The sequence below is a fragment of the Carcharodon carcharias genome, chromosome 3, assembly GCF_017639515.1.
Source record: "Carcharodon carcharias isolate sCarCar2 chromosome 3, sCarCar2.pri, whole genome shotgun sequence".
Taxonomy (NCBI): domain Eukaryota; kingdom Metazoa; phylum Chordata; class Chondrichthyes; order Lamniformes; family Lamnidae; genus Carcharodon; species Carcharodon carcharias.
Genome location: NC_054469.1, coordinates 207,093,639 through 207,109,473, shown reverse-complemented (window position 1 = coordinate 207,109,473; position 15,835 = coordinate 207,093,639). Strand labels below are relative to the sequence as shown.

General features: G+C 45.9%; 1 protein-coding gene across 2 annotated transcripts in view; it reads right to left on the bottom strand.

Annotated features, from left to right (window-relative positions):
• The window catches only part of LOC121276155 (tubulin polymerization-promoting protein), a 62,263-nt gene that overhangs the window by 11,911 nt on the left and 34,517 nt on the right, over positions 1-15,835 (bottom strand). The window contains exon 2 of one of the 2 annotated variants that reach the window (XM_041184220.1): positions 14,074-14,387. In XM_041184220.1, the coding sequence (XP_041040154.1) occupies positions 14,074-14,375 (302 nt within the window). In that variant the 5' untranslated portion in view covers positions 14,376-14,387. The remainder of the gene's footprint in view (positions 1-14,073; positions 14,388-15,835) is intronic. The other variant, XM_041184221.1, reaches the window with a different exon arrangement.

Genomic DNA, 15,835 nt, shown 5'->3' with positions numbered 1-15,835 from the left:
AAATTTAAGTTGGAGTTTTGGATGGTTTCCAGTGCAGGGTAATTGCCCATTAGAAGTTTAAACTTCCCAAGCAATTACCGTGTAGTCCTTGCGTGGGGACTTCAAGCGGACGCTCCAGCTTCTGGGCTACCTCTAGGGTACAACCCTCCCCTTGGGAGCAGAAGTTCTGGACCATTGTGTTTGTAGAATAAAATGTATTTTATTGTAGGGTAGAGCAATTACCAGGAATGTTTTTGTTTCCGGAGGTCATGAAGGGCCCTATATGATCCACAGTCTTTTCATTCTTTCTAAGTATCTGCAATGAGTCAAAATACTAGCAATCCATAACCAAATACGAAGGACACTGATCTGTTTCTATGTGGTGGCTTTGGATCAATGGGACCATAATCAAGATAAAACAAATAAAGAATGTTAAGGGATGTACCATCACTTAGAAATGAGATCATTCAGATCAGTGCTAAAGTAAGGTATGAAAAAATTCACATCACAATTACTTTAGTCATGAAAAGGACTGTTATTAACTCCTATGTTAAACAGTAGGCAGTCAGACAACTTGCACCCTATTGCCTTCCTGCCATCAGCTATTGAAGTTAATGCAAAGACTGCTAAATGTACTCAGGAAGCGTCACTCTGAAAACAGCTTCAGAAAGACTCTAATAATAATAAAAACAAAAAACTGCGGATGCTGGAAATTCAAAACAGAATTACCTGGAAAAACTCAGGTCTGGCAGCATCGGCGGAGAAGAAAAGAGTTGACGTTTCGAGTTCTCATAACCCTTCGACAGAACCTATTCTATTTACTGCTGACGTGCTAATTTTCCTTTCAGAATCTTGGCTCTAACATTCATCCACGAAGAAGAATGTGTTATAACATGTGTTATAAACAAAGTCATAGTTGAATTCCTCCAGTGCAACAGCTGATTTAGGTATAGTTACAAGACAACAGAATTTCTTTATTGGACTATAGTCTCAAGGTGAAATTTCAAATGGGCATCAAAGGAAGCCTTCTAAAATAAAGGCCCATCAATATGAACCCTGGGTGATGCTCTGGGGCCTAGAAATGGGTAACATAACAATGACCCTCTGTTCCTTTTACAGTTATGTTAATGTTCAAGTAGGTGTAGGCCCTTGGTTCAACCCCTATCCTGTCAAAGCTCCCATCATAAGTTATGAGAACAGGTCGTATAAGCTTGGTTTGTATTCCCTCGAGTGTGGAAGAATGAGCAGTGATCTAATTGAGGTGTTTAAAATGATAAAGGAATTTGATTAGGTAGATATGGAGAAACTGTTTCTTCTGGTGGAGGTGGAATCCAGAACAAGGTAACAGAGACTTGAAATTCTGGCTAGGCCATTTAGGAGTGAATTCAGGAAAAACCGCTTCACATAAAGGGTAGTGGAAATCCGGAACTCTCTCCCCAAAAAGGTTGAGGATGGTGGATATGTAGAGTGTTCAAGGTGGAGATCAATAGATTTTGTTAGGTGAGGGTAACAAGGAATATAAAGCAAAGATGGCTAAATGGGATTGAGTCATAGGTCAGCCGTGGATTTAACTGAATGGTGGAAGGGACTGAATAACGCACTGCCATTCCTAACATTCAGAGCTGGGACGGGGAGGACAAAGAGGCAAGCCGGGATATAATGTTCCACACGAAGGGGGTGTGGGTAGAATAATCAAATGTAAAGGTAGCTTTTGAGGAAGCGATGATCTGGTTGTTCTGCCAGCTGTGGATAAATCCAAAAGACACTTAATTTTCCTATATTTCCTAATTGCTAAATAACCAACAGTCTAAACAAAAAGTAAAACTAACCCGGATGCAGAGTTTGTTTAATGCACAATGGGCATGCTTGCATTTGGAAGAGGGTTTTGCAATTCTAACAAGCAAAGCCCATGTGTTGCACTATCCAAATAAAGCTTCAGTAACCTGAGCAGCAATGGACCAAGAGATGTTGATAATAGCCATCTGTTTTAGTATATACCTGCAGTAATAACTACAGCCATGAGCAGAGTTTGGATCCATTTTGTAGAGTCCAATGGCTTGAGTTTTGCACTCAGTGAGCAGTTCGATTGCCAAATGTCAGCAACCAGAGATTGGTGTTGTCTCCCTTATATTAACTACCTTCAAACACACAGACAGTTGGCCCAAACAAACATGTATCTCTACTAACGCCTAAAAACTGATGATCTGCTCTCAATCACATTGCTTATGGGATCTTGCTGTGCGCAGATTAGCTGCCATGTTACATTATAACAGAGAATACACTTTAAAGAAGTATTTCATGGCTACAAAATGGTTTGGGATGACCTGAGGCCATGTAAGGCACTATATAAATGCAATTTTATATTCCTTTCCCATGATATAAAAATGGTCTGAATTTATAGAGTAAGCTTTAACGCAAAATATGGGCTGGAATTTTACACCACACCCAGCACACCCCCCCCCCAAACCCCCACCCCGCATCCCCTCACTGGTGAGATCCCAGACTTAACTCTAAGTCCAGGCTCCGTTGGGTGGCTCCTCTTCGAAATTACCTGTAGTTCCAACAGTGGCCAATTCTCCCAGTGGCGCTGCTGGGACGAGAGATTTGAAAGCCGTCTGATTGCCCAGCAGCTGTCAGATGCGGGACTTGCTGTCAGGTGAGGGCGGAAGGCCTGCCTTGAGCCAATTAGTGGCCCGACAGCCGTAAAACAGCTCACCACCAACTTTTACATCGGAGGGCAGGTGCCACACCCCAGGATAAAATTCAACCCTCGTTTTAAAATAAGACATCGACCTTTTAAAGGAGGGCTGGATTCACGGGTTCAACCATACTGCCCAGTACTGATACTTAACAGAAAGCCATTTAAAAAAAAAAACCTTATTTGTGCTCATCAAGGCAAGGGTCTTAACAGCAGGCCATCCAACATTTTTGCATCACATTGACCATCAAGTAGTTCAGCTCACGTACAGCTGTTTAGGATGCAGAGAAAAGCTCCCTCTACTCTACTCCAGCACCACAGAATTATAGAACATTACAGCACGAAACAGAGCAATCAGCTTGTCAAGACTATGGGCGGGATTTTGTAGCCCTGCTAGCCTCTGGGATCGTCCGGTCCCGCCGAAAGTCAACAGACTTATGGCTGAGCCGCCAAATCTCCCACGGTGGGTCCGGAAAATCCCCACCTACGTTGCAATTTTTCTCTCAACCAGTCCTACACTCCTGCACGCACCAGTTATCTTTTAATATTCCTCTTTTTCAAGCAACCAATTCCCCTTTAAAAAGTATGTGTTTCAATAATGGCTTGTGGCAGACATTTTATAATCTAATCATTCTTTGTGTAAAGAAAGCTTTTTTCCAACCTCCCCTTTGTTGTTGTCAGTGTCCGAAATTTGTGCTGCTCCTTATGCTAACTGACCCAGTAGCAACAATCGATCACTATTTACCCTATCATAGAGGTCCACAAGATTATGAAGAGCTTTCAGGTCACAACTTAACTATCTCAGCACTATTGAAACATATCCTGGTTTTACAAGTTTTCTGGTTAGAACTGTAACTCCCTCATTCTTGATCACATCCAATTCATCTCATTCCCCCATATTCTTTCCCTATAGCACTACAATTTTTTCCCTTTCAAGCATGTATCCAATTCCCTCTTGAGAGTTACTGTTGAACCTGCTTCCACCATCCTTTCAAGCAATGCATTCCGGATCACCATAACTTGCTGCATGAAACCATTTCTTCTCCTCTCCCCTTTGGTCCATTTCTCTTAAACCTGCATGCTCTAGTCCATGATCCTCTTGCCAATGGAAACAGCTTCTCTTTATTTCCCTTCATAATTTTGAACATCTCTACTAAATCTCTCGTCAGCCTTTTCAGCTCCAACACAACATATAACACACGTAATACAAAGGGTTAAAATGCTAGTACTATGAGTTCAAGTATGTACAATAAAATTACATGCTATTGTCTCTGGTGTTTAGGGCCTTCAGCTCTGATTTTCAAGTTTATGGACTGAAATGTGGAATGCGCTGCTCAAGGGGGTGGCGGAAATAGGTACAGGCCGGAATTTTCCCATTGGCATGTGGGGGCGGGTCCCACACATCTGCGCGTAAAATGACATGTGGTGACGTCGGGTGAGCGTCCTGACATCACCACGCGCCATCTCGGTATTTGGGAAGGCGGGTGCGCTATAAGTTCGGATGCGCACCCGCCATCAACTAACGGGCCAGTTAAGGCCCTTGAGGCAGCGATTGATCTCGATTTTTCACAGCCCGTGCGATCTTCAGGATGTCGCACAGGCACAACGGGCAGACAGGTAGGAAACATTTGTATAAACCTCATCCACAGCGGGATAAGAGGGGTGAGTGGGATCACGAATGTGATGCTTGACGTATTTAAGTGTGAAAGTAACTTTTACTTGCCTGAGTGAGCAGGAAGACTTCAAAACTCATACCAGCTGCTAGCACAGGAGTAAAAGCCTTGGTCTGGAGTCTACAGTAGAAACCATTTTTGGGGCCTGCAGCTTTCAGGAAGCCTTCCCTTAGCCTGGGAATGGGAGTTGTGCTCTCTACTGGAGGCACCTCCTCTGAGGAGGAAGGGAGGGCCAGAAGGGGAAGGAGACCAGGAGCCCACATTCAGCCTCCAGGGGAGTCACCTTTGGGAGGAAAGGTGCAGGCACAAGGGATGCAGGGCCAACAGGAAGTGCAAGGTGGAAGAGGCCTCAGAAGATGCCAATATCCTGCTGCCAGGGTTTACAGGCAGCGAAGCAGCTACTTCAATATGTCTGAGGTCCAATGCCAAAGAAGGCTTCGTCTCTCAAGGGAGACAGTCAACCATATCTGTCAGATGATAGGCCCTGAGATTTCTGCAAACTGTGTGGGTGGACATCCCATGCCAGTAGCTCTAAAGGTCACAGCTGCCCTCAACTCATATGCCTTTGGCCCTTTCCAGGGGTTGGTGGGTGATCTCTGCGGAGTCTTTCAATCAGCTGTCCACACTTGTGTCAAGCAGGTGACAGACGCTCTGTTCAGGCATGCATTGACTTTCATCCACTACCGTTGGGACCAGGCAAGTCAGACACAGTGAGCCAGAGGCTTCGCGGCCATTGCTGGCTTCCCCTGTGTCCAGGGTGCAATAGACTGTACACATGTGGCCATCAAGGCACCAGCAGGTGAGCCCGGTGCCTTCATCAACAGGAAGGGCTTCCACTCCATGAGCGTGCAGATAGTGCGTGATCACAGGATGCTGATTCTACAAGTCTGTGCAAGGTACCCAGGCAGCTCCCATGACATTTACATCCTCAGACACTCCCAGGTGCCGGGACTCTTCAGTGCTCCAGCCCGGCTGGATGGATGGCTGCTGGGTGACAAGGACTATCCCCTCAAAAAGCGGCTCATGACATGACTCTGCATCCCAAAACAGAGACTGAGCAGCGGTACAATAGGAGCCATGCCTCCACAAGGGTTGTGGTGGAGAGAGCCATCAGTCTTCTCAAGATGCGCTTCCAATGCCTGGACCGTTCAGGGTGTGCACCACAATACCCCCCAGATTGTGTGTCACGGTAGTGGTTGCATGCTGCGCTCTCCACAATCTGGCGCTGGAAAGGGGCAACGCAATGGACGAGGAAGACATAGACGCAGTTGCTCTGGATGCACACGATGAGTCAAACAGTGATTCCGAAGATGAGCACACACAGGAGAATGCTGAGGGGGTAGACGCTGACCCGGGCATACTCCAGGGAGACAGGGACACCCGGGAGGCTTTAATCCAAAGAACCTTCAGCTAGCCCACCACAGATGGACCTTCAACACATGCCAGGGCTGCAGGCTCCACACTCGATACCTGAGAGCACCATCTGCCTGGATAATAACATTAACTAAGGCCCTTGTCAATAAAGCTCAATGTCAAACAACTCACTCCTAACATCACGGCTTCCTGTCCACTTGCAGAAGTAAGGAATCACCCTGAGGCATGGCAATATGTCAACATTTATCGAGGAAATAAAAGTAAACTCATAAAGCAAAACAAAAACGGTGTTGGACATCACACCAAGTCTTCGACTAAGTACTATGGGTCAACATAAAAGCACCAGTGAGAAAGTTAAGGCCCAAGGTGCCTTAACTTTACACTTTCAGGTGCTATGCTGTCGCCTCACTGGCACTGGCATCTGAGACAGCCTGCTCAGTGTGCTGTCCTGTTGGCCTTGCTGACCTTGGCATTCGTCCTCTGGCCCATGGAGCCTTTGATGGCCCCACCTGGGAGGGAGGGGCCAGCTCAACAGCTGGCACCTCTCGAGTCGCCTCAGCCTCATCAGATGCCACGGTCACTGGCAGAGGAATGGGGGAGCTGCTGCTCTCCTCTGGAGTGCCCTGAGAGATGCCCGCAGAGACGACAGGCAGCTGCTGTGCCGACGTGAGGTTGCTTCAGACCTCCCTGCTTACTGTAGATGGATGGGCACCGAGCTGGGATACTTGGTGCCCAGACCATCTCCCACACTGGCACTGACCAGCTGTGGCCAATGGCGCTGTGAGGGCTTGTAGGTCCAAGCGCAACCCCAGGAAGCATTGAGTGGTCTCCTGGCGGAGCCTCTCCACGAGAGTCGCCGCGCTCTCCATGGAGGAAGCATGGCGCTCGGCCATGAGGATCATTGCATTGGTGATGCTCCACATGGACTCCTCCAGCATGGGCACCATGCCATGCATAGCCTTATGTATCTCCGCCAGATCGTCCCACATACCGTGCTGCACTTCCAGCGATCGCTGCCTCACGGACGACTCCAGAGGCACATCATCAGCCAACGACCGAGCACGTACCTGGTCCCCAGCGGTCCTCCGACTGCCGGCGCCCTGGGCACTCTCTGGCTCTGCCCGCACCTCAAGCAAATGTGAAGTGCCCTCACCACCGTGCCCCGGGACACGAGCCAAAGATCCAAGTCCCACCGAGGTGCTAGTATCTGCGCTGGTGGATGCCTGGTTGAGATGGTGTGACGCTGGAGAGTGCATTTTTTCGGGGGCTTCAGGGATGAGAGGTGGGCCCTCTGCCCCCTCCTCCCAGCCCTGCTCCGGTGATGCTGAAAGGAAGAAAAAGGACATTTGATTAGTTACAGTGCAGACAATGTCAATGTGCATGCTGCTCCCCCAGATCATTATGTGCTCAACCTTCCATAATCAAGGGTACAACCCACGTTGCTAACTTCACTCACGGAGCATTCAGCACTGTCATGGCTTCTGTGACACACATGGTGACCTGAGTGCTCGCCAAACATACCTCCCTGTGGCATCCCAACCTTACCACCACCAGTGGACATGGGGGCATGGCGCCTCTCAAGGTCCATAGCCTCCTGCTCATAAGCCGTTAGACTGGCCAACTGGGCCTGCCCCCCCGTCAGTCCACATTCATTCCAACACATTATACACAGTCTTTTCCTGAAAAGGAGAGAGGAGCATTGATCAGTCCAGCCTGCACCTGAATTCCCATCGTATCTCTGCCAACCCAGCCAGAGTGGGACATTGCAGGACTCCAGTTCTTCATCACCCCACAGCTGCCGCTTACTCACCCAAACAAGCCAGGGCTGACCATCCCCCCCACTTCTCAACCATTGGCCAAATGCTGTCTCCGTCACAAGTGGCACCACAAGGTGCCACTTTGCTAAGCAAGGAGGCACAAGCACGTGGAGCGCAAACACCAGATGGATTGGTGCCCCGCCAACTGGAAGCTCCTCTCCCAGCTTGTTAGCACCCTGACTTCGACATGCTTCCCAGTTCCAGCACTCTGCCTAGGTGCAGACCCTTGACTTTCAACCAGTGGCCAACCCCCCAGCCTGGCCTGCCCCAGTGGCCAACCCCCCAGCCTGGCCTGCCCCAGTGGCCAACCCCCCAGCCTGGCCTGCCCCAGTGGCCTACCCCCCCAGCCTGGCCTGCCCCAGTGGCCTACCCCCCCAGCCTGGCCTGCCCCAGTGGCCTACCCCCCCAGCCTGGCCTGCCCCAGTGGCCTACCCCCCCAGCCTGGCCTGCCCCAGTGGCCAACCCCCCAGCCTGGCCTGCCCCAGTGGCCTACCCTCCGGCCTGGCCTGCCCCAGTGGCCTACCCCCCCCAGCCTGGCTTGCCCCAGTGGCCTACCCTCCATCCTGGCCTGCCCCAGTAGCCTACGGACTTGCGTCACCAGCATTGCCCCTCTGCAGAGACCTTCACCCAGCCATTGCAAGCAGCCTTTCCAAGGCTGCCAGGACTTACTTTATACAGGTCGCCATTAGACTCAGTGGGCAGAGTGTGCCTGCCGCCGCCCGCCCACTCCCGCTATGCACGGGAGTCGTGAAGTACATTGGGCGGGCCTTAATTGGCTTGCCCGCATAAAATGGTGGTGCAGACCTGATCGCAGGCAGCAATTGGGTCCACACACATCCACACCTGCTCTTGACCGGCCTGCCCGATGTGGGGAAACTTCACCCCACGGTGTTAACTTTCAAAAGAAATTTGGATAAATACTTGAAAGGGAGAAAACTGCAGGGCAATGGGGAGTGTGGGGCTAATTGGAGACCTCTTTCAAAAACCTGGCACAGACATGATGGACCAAATGGCCTCCTTCTGTGCTGTACAATTCTATGAAAGGAACAGTTATGACTAACATTCAGAGAAGACTTTCATCTCAACAACCTGTGTTGGATTTGAAAGCCTGTCCTGTAACATAATATACCATGATCTGCATTAAGTCTGATCTGTGTGTAATCTCAAAATGACCATCTCAGAGTTATTTCAGACTTATAATTCATTCCACACTTGTCCCTATAGCTTGATGGAATAGTGCGGTAAGCACAGGCCTTGCAGTCTAGCAACTGTCACTCAAAGCCCTGGACAACAAGACATGACATTCTAATCTGCCAATTTCAGCTACGATGAGATACATACTGCACCACTTCATACAGCATTACACAACATCGTCTCCAATACTCGGATTTCTTAAATTCTGAAATTAGATAGCAATCGGCATAACTTTCCACTTGAAGGCCAATAGGCCTTAAGGAAGATCCGTTCTCACTTCTTTACAACAGGTGCAGGTGGCAGGTTATCGCTGAAGGAAAAGAGGGACCTTTTCTATTATTCACAAGACATCAGCTTTAACTGGGATTAATAACACTGAAAGGAATGCTCAAAACACATCTGACAAAAAAACCCACTGTATATCTTCTCAAAATGACCAGATATAGTGTGTAGTGAGATGGAGTGTGTGTCAGGAACCTGGAAAATTCTCTTGTCTGAGAGTAGGTCATTACAGCAACCTTCTGAACATAGTAAATGTGTTGACAGTTCAGTACACATGCATTTCGAGTATATCTTCCAGGGGCAGGGCAGTCCTCTTGCTTATTGGGTTGCCTCTATGACATTGTTAAAATCAACTTCAGTGGCTCATAATGCAATTTTCAATACATATCTACACATAACTAAATCAGATTAATATTCTGACCAAGGTCTGTTCATTGAGATTCATACTGCTATAAAAAATTTACTGCCATAATACAATTTCTTTAATAAGAGCTCCATTCAAATGAAGTGTCTAAAACAAAGTGAATCACTGCTCTCTGTAGAGGTTTTGTGGGTTTGGCACAGGATAAAACTCAAGCCTTCATTCAAAACGACGTGTTGAGTGACCACAAGTGCGTAAAGCACTTCTAAAGATAACTAAAGTAGTGACCCTTCACTGACAGCCTTTCTTGTAGTAGGTCTTGTTCCAAACCCTTTGGAAAATCCCAGCTAAAATCCTGTGGTATTTTACTGTAGAAAACTAAAGCAACATACTATATTACTGGCTTTCCTGGTATTCTGCTCAGTAAACCAAGAATTCTATTTACCTGTCAAATTTAATCATTGATGCAGAAACTATTTGCCTTCACACAAAGGGCTGGTGCACAACTCTTTCCAACCCACTCTGATCTTTCTGTCCTCGGCTTCCTACGCTATCCCAATGAAGATGAATGAAAGTTCAAGGAACCGCACCCCACCTTCCGATTAGGGACATCACAGCTTTCCAGCCTCAACAGCATTGAGTTCAACAAATTTAGATCATAACTACTGCTCCCATTTTTTGCGCAGATGATTCGGCTGTTACTATTTATACCTCCTCCAATTCTATCTTTTGTTTCTATATTCATTCTATTACAAGCCCCTTTTGCCTTGCACCATCATTCTTGTGTCATTATTCTTGCCGTCCACCATATTACAGACCTTTCACCCCACCTCCCCCAACCGAGACACTACACCCTCACCACTCTCCTTTCCTTGTTCTGTATTTGGTTAAAGCTGTTAACTCCCTAACTTTCTCCAGTTGTAAGGTTATTAGGTTGCTAACAAGAATAATAATTGTTAAAATCTAACTTTACAATAGACTAACACGACTTTATTAGATACCCATCTTTGCAGAATATTAGAGTGGGAAAACTTAAGAATAGGACACAGTATTGAAAAGATGTCAAAGTAGTGGGACCATGGGAAAATTACGTCAAGTTTTAAGAAGAGCTTATTTGCAGAAAAAAACTGGGCAGAATTTTGCCCTTGATGCTGAAATGGGCCCCGCTGCCATTTTGAATGGGCAGGCCAATTAAAGCCCACCTAGCGGGCCACCCAACGGGAAGCGCTATGTGTTTCCGGTGCGTGGGGTGGGGGGGGGGGGGATTCCCCAACTGTCAAAGTCCGCTCTTTCGCACATGTGGAGCGCACAGCTCCCTGAGACTAAGTGCTGTTTCAGGGAAAGCGCTGAAAGGTTTATAAACTTAAAAAATAGAAAAATAAAAAAATTATTAACATGTCCCCCTCATGTGACAATGTCACACGAGATGGGACGTGTTAATAAATATCACAAAGTTTATTATAGTTTTTTTAAAAACAGACATGAAACCTCATCCCACCCCCAACTCGCCGACGGAAAAATTCTGGCCCTCGGCTCTGTCTGTGGGAATTACCTGTTTGTGTAAAAACACAGGATTTGGCTAGGCCCCTCAATGAGATAAGACCTTGTAGTCTTGAGATAAGAGGCAGTCAAACAAAAGAAGGATGTGAAAAACATTATGTAATGGTGCGATGCACACGTTAAAGATACTTGGTTGGCCAAGGAAAGAATGTTTAAACACAGAGCTGAAGATGGTTGGGGTGAGGGAGGCATCAATTGGACAAGAATTAGGGTAAGAGAGGGTAGGCTTGCATGGTGGAGCAAACTAGAAATGAGAAAATAAGAGACATGGGAGCTTGAAGACTTGAAGCTGCAAGAAGATAAATCATTGTGCACTCTCCCTCCAGCCGTACTGCAAGAAGTAAATAGCCTGTGTTAGACTGTTAACCTCTGTCTGATTTATTTACTATATTTTACCTGAAAACTTGATAAACTTGTTCTGACTTTATCTCATTAGTATTACAGGTGGGTTCAAAATAAACCCCTAAAAACCAACACAGTTTGGATGAAATATCATCAAACTGAAACATTGGACTGAATTATACAGGGTGCCAGATTCTATGATCTCCATCTTCCCCCCACCACCCCCCCAACCAGTCAATTGCCATTAATAGACTGGAAAGGAGGTCAGGAGGATCAAGAAGTCTCATCTCAAGAGAGCTGCTGGTCAATCAAGAGGCTGGCAGCTCTCCAGTACCATCAGCAGCACCAGGAACAGTGGCTGGTGAGGAGGCAAGCTGTGCTGAATTCAACCCAGCAGGTGAGTCGGGGATATTCCCAGGTGCCAAGCTGGCACCAGCAAGGGGGTTGGGATCCAAGGTTTGAGAAGCCATGGGCAGTGGGTAACCTGGGCGGGGGGGGTGGGGTCAGTGTATAACACCTTGGGTGGGACCCTCCAATAGGCTCAGAGATCCATTAAAGAGGGAATCCCCACCTTGCCTGCCATCAGGCCGTACAGGAAAACCTGCTGGGCTTGGCGCTTGGCATGGGTCTCTCCCAACCCAGGTTAAATCCTGGCAGTGGTGGGATGAATCCCTTAAAAGGGCATTATTTGCCCACTTAAGTGGCTCTGTTGGCCTAATGGCAGTACTCCGGCTGCTGATAAAATTACAGTGGGGACGGGGCCGCTGGCAGGTATACAGCGGGCAGGACTCCCAGTGGAATTAATGTGGCATTCCACCCCCCTCCAAACCCATCTGCAGGGGAGTGTGTAATCCAGACCATTAACTCTGTTTCTCTTTCCACTGATGCTGTCTGGCCTGTTGAGTGCTTCCAGATTTACAGCCTCCAGAGTATTTTGTTTTTGGCCACAATTTTTTCCTCCACTCAGGACTCAAATCGACTGACAGGTTAAAATGAGCACGGGCAAAAAGAGAAACCTAATAATACAATGAGCGAAATAAAAGAAAATTCAAAATTGTACCCAAAGATAAGCTACATAAAAAGGTCAACAAAGAGGCAATGGCCAACTGGACATTCCCATTAAAATAATATTGAAAAAAAACATTGGGAGCGAGGTGTAATCTCTACTATTTCCCCTGATCTTCCTGAAGCTGAAGCCTGCCTGGTTTGTTTCAGTTCAAAGTCAATCATGGTACGTACTAATCTTTTTATTCATTAGCAAGATGTGGGTGTTGCTGGAATGGCCAACATTTATTACCCATCTCCAGTCATCGAGAGAAGTTGTTAGTGGTGGGCCACTTTCTTGAAACAATGTGCACCATGTGATTATTTTGTCCAACGGTTCGATAAAACGGAGTGACTTGGTTAAGCAGTCAACAGTCAACCACATTGGTGTGGGTCTGAAGTCACATGTAGACCAGATCAGGTAAGGATGCAGACTTCCTTCCCTAAAGCACATTTGTGAACTATTAACCAATAAGCATTATGAGGTAAATTTGGTGAGTTCTCCCCGACAAATCTAGAGATGGGCAGTAAAGGCAGATTTGTGACACCAGATGAATAAAAAGTTTTAATTTAATTTAAATTAAAACTGAGTGGTCACTGTGCCAACAGAATTATTCAAAAAGGACACAGCAGACACCCATTGTGAAATAGAAGCAAAAATAATCAGACCCACTATTCAAAATGCCTCAAACCCAGTTCATTTTGAACATTAAGATAAAAGCAAAACACTGCGGATGCTGGAAATCTGAAACAAACACAGAAAATGCTGGTAAAATTCAGCAGGCCTGACAGCATCTGGGGAGAAAGAAACAGAGTTGATGTTTCCAGTCTTCAGGAGAAGGGTCATACGGACTCAATGGAAGAAGGGTCATATAAACTCAAAACGTCAACTCTGTTTCTCTCTCCACAGATGCTGTCAGACCTGCTGAGTTTTTCTAGCATTTTCTGTGTTTGTTTCACTTTGAACATTCCTCTTCACTCCACTGAGATCCCTACAATTGCAAATCTGAAGACTAGGAAGTGATGGATGAAAAGATTGAGAACTATAGGCCATGCCCAAATCTCACTGGCCCTTCAGTTCTTACAGAACAAGCTTCATGGGGTCAAAAAATATATGCCCAGGATTTGTTGTCAGTAATATTAGCAGCTGATCACCTAAGGCAATTCCCCTCCTACCATGGGTTTGACCTATTTGAAATTAACAGGTTAAGACCCGTGTCACGATCACAAAGGAACTTCACACGAACAATGCCTGTTCTGCAGCTGTTGCCCACAGAAATCACCAGCCTACAAAAAAACTAAAGTCCACCGGCTGTGGAACTTGGACTCTGCTGTAACTTTAATCCTCTTTCAGCCAACATGACCAAGCTGGCAGTTCATTTTTGCACCAAGATGGTGGCAATTCTTAAAATTTCTGGGTGGAAGAGGATCAACATAAAAACAGCCGAGTCGAACAATTTTTGCACAAGGTCCCACCAAATCCTAAAAGACAGCATAAACCATCACCGATCCTCTGTCCCATGGGTTTCCTTTTGTAGGTCATACAAGAAACTTTCTGTTAGATTATAGCAAGTTGAGTAGATCCTTAAACAGGGTCCATCTCTGTGCTGCGTTAAATCAATCATAACATTAAAATACTTTGCTTAACAAAAGAAAAAGATTACTTCAGGCGAGGACAGTTGGAGATGAAAATGACAGTTCAAAGAAAAAGTGATCGCCCATTAGCTGAACAGCAGATGAAGGACATACTTGACTTTGGAAAACACAATGTCAACATCTGTGATCGTCACATTCTTCCCGTCAGTGACATTGCAGTCTTTACACAGTTTTGACCAATTTTTGCCATTCATGTCTCTTCCTGTGGCTCTCGTGTCTCCATGAATGGCAAATTTTCTAAAGGCCTCTTCGAGTGCACTGATCTCATCGAGTGTAGTAGCTCCCCCATCAGTGCCATTTGAATCAGATATGCGCCGTTTGGCTACTTTCCCCTTTACTCGGTCACTCTGTGCCTTGGCAGAGAGTTGGTCCATCTCGGCTTTGCAGTCGGCCATTTTACTCCACTGCTGGAAAAAAAAATAAAATTTTATGTAGCAAAGCAGATTGCACATCAAAACATAAGAAAGAGGCATTTGCTTTATTATGATCATGATCCATCCCAAAGAGCATTATTACTGTGAGACAATATTCTTTTATGAGGCACAAAAGGTATTAAATGTGCATCACTGAGATTTTCTTGATGTTCATTACTGCAGTACGATAGCTTCTAACTTCTGCCAATTTTTCTGCACTGATAACCTTTTACATAGCATGTAAGAGAGGCTCGGTCTCTTTGTATTTGCGCAGTGGTAGATAGTGTTTGTGCTCTGGGTAAGACTGTCCTGACCAATATTTATCCCTCAATTACCATCACTAAATCAGACTTTCTGGTCATTTACCTTATTACTGATTGTGGGACCTTACTGTGCACAACTTAGCAACACTGTTTCCTAAAATACAGCAATGACTACACATTAACAAAGCACTTAGGGGCATTCTGAGGCTGTGAAAGGCAGGTCCTTTAAAATGTTGAATTTGCTACTTCACATCCAAGCACTAATAAACTAAGAGGATGCACCAATTCAGTTTGCACATTGGTGTGCATTGAACCCTCATCCATGCAATTTTCTATCTGCATATGACTCCAGTAATGAAAATTTAGTTGAAGTGGAACTATATTAATGGACACAGCATGTGAAAGTTTAAAATTATCAATGAAGATCCATACATTCAAAGATAAATATAATTTAAGTAGTTTCAACAAAGAGTTCAGACAGCAGACAGAACTGCTCTCATCATTCCACTAATCAAAGAGCATTATTCAGACAGTTGGATTTGCTACTGTTTCAATATAATATGGAGCCTTGACCACTTCCAAAGTGAAAGATGATATCATGATATATTGAAACTTCCTTGCACCTTGCAACTCCCACTTCAATCTCTCCTGAAGTCACAGAGTGCCAGATTTCAGCTGCACTCTGGTGCCTTGTCCAACTATTTACTCTTCATGTATGAGGACAGTGAATATTAACAAGCTATGTGTCCGTAACGATCAGGGCACCACAGCATGCTTGATCCTTTCCTAGTGTGCTTTGAGAGTTCACTAGATACCGATCAGGCACAGGAGCTCTAATCAATTTCCCCCTCACTTGCCCAGGTCTGTGAATGGTCCAGCCGTCATTTCACCTGATAACAGCTTTCAAGATTGTATTATTGATAGTTATAGTAAATGAGGGTTATAGTAGGTGAGAATTTGCTGGTGTTTGGTGAAGTAGCGCTGATTTCCTTAAGCTAATGGAAAGCTGATAGTTGTCAGGCACATTAGAAAAACAGTTCATGATCCTTTGAAGACCATGCTCACAAAGGCACAGTTATTTGCGAACAGCAATTCCCATACCATCATCTCTGATACTTTAGTGGAGGATTTCAGTCATCTCAGCTTGAAGAGGTTGCCTTCTGTTCCGGATAAGCTGTA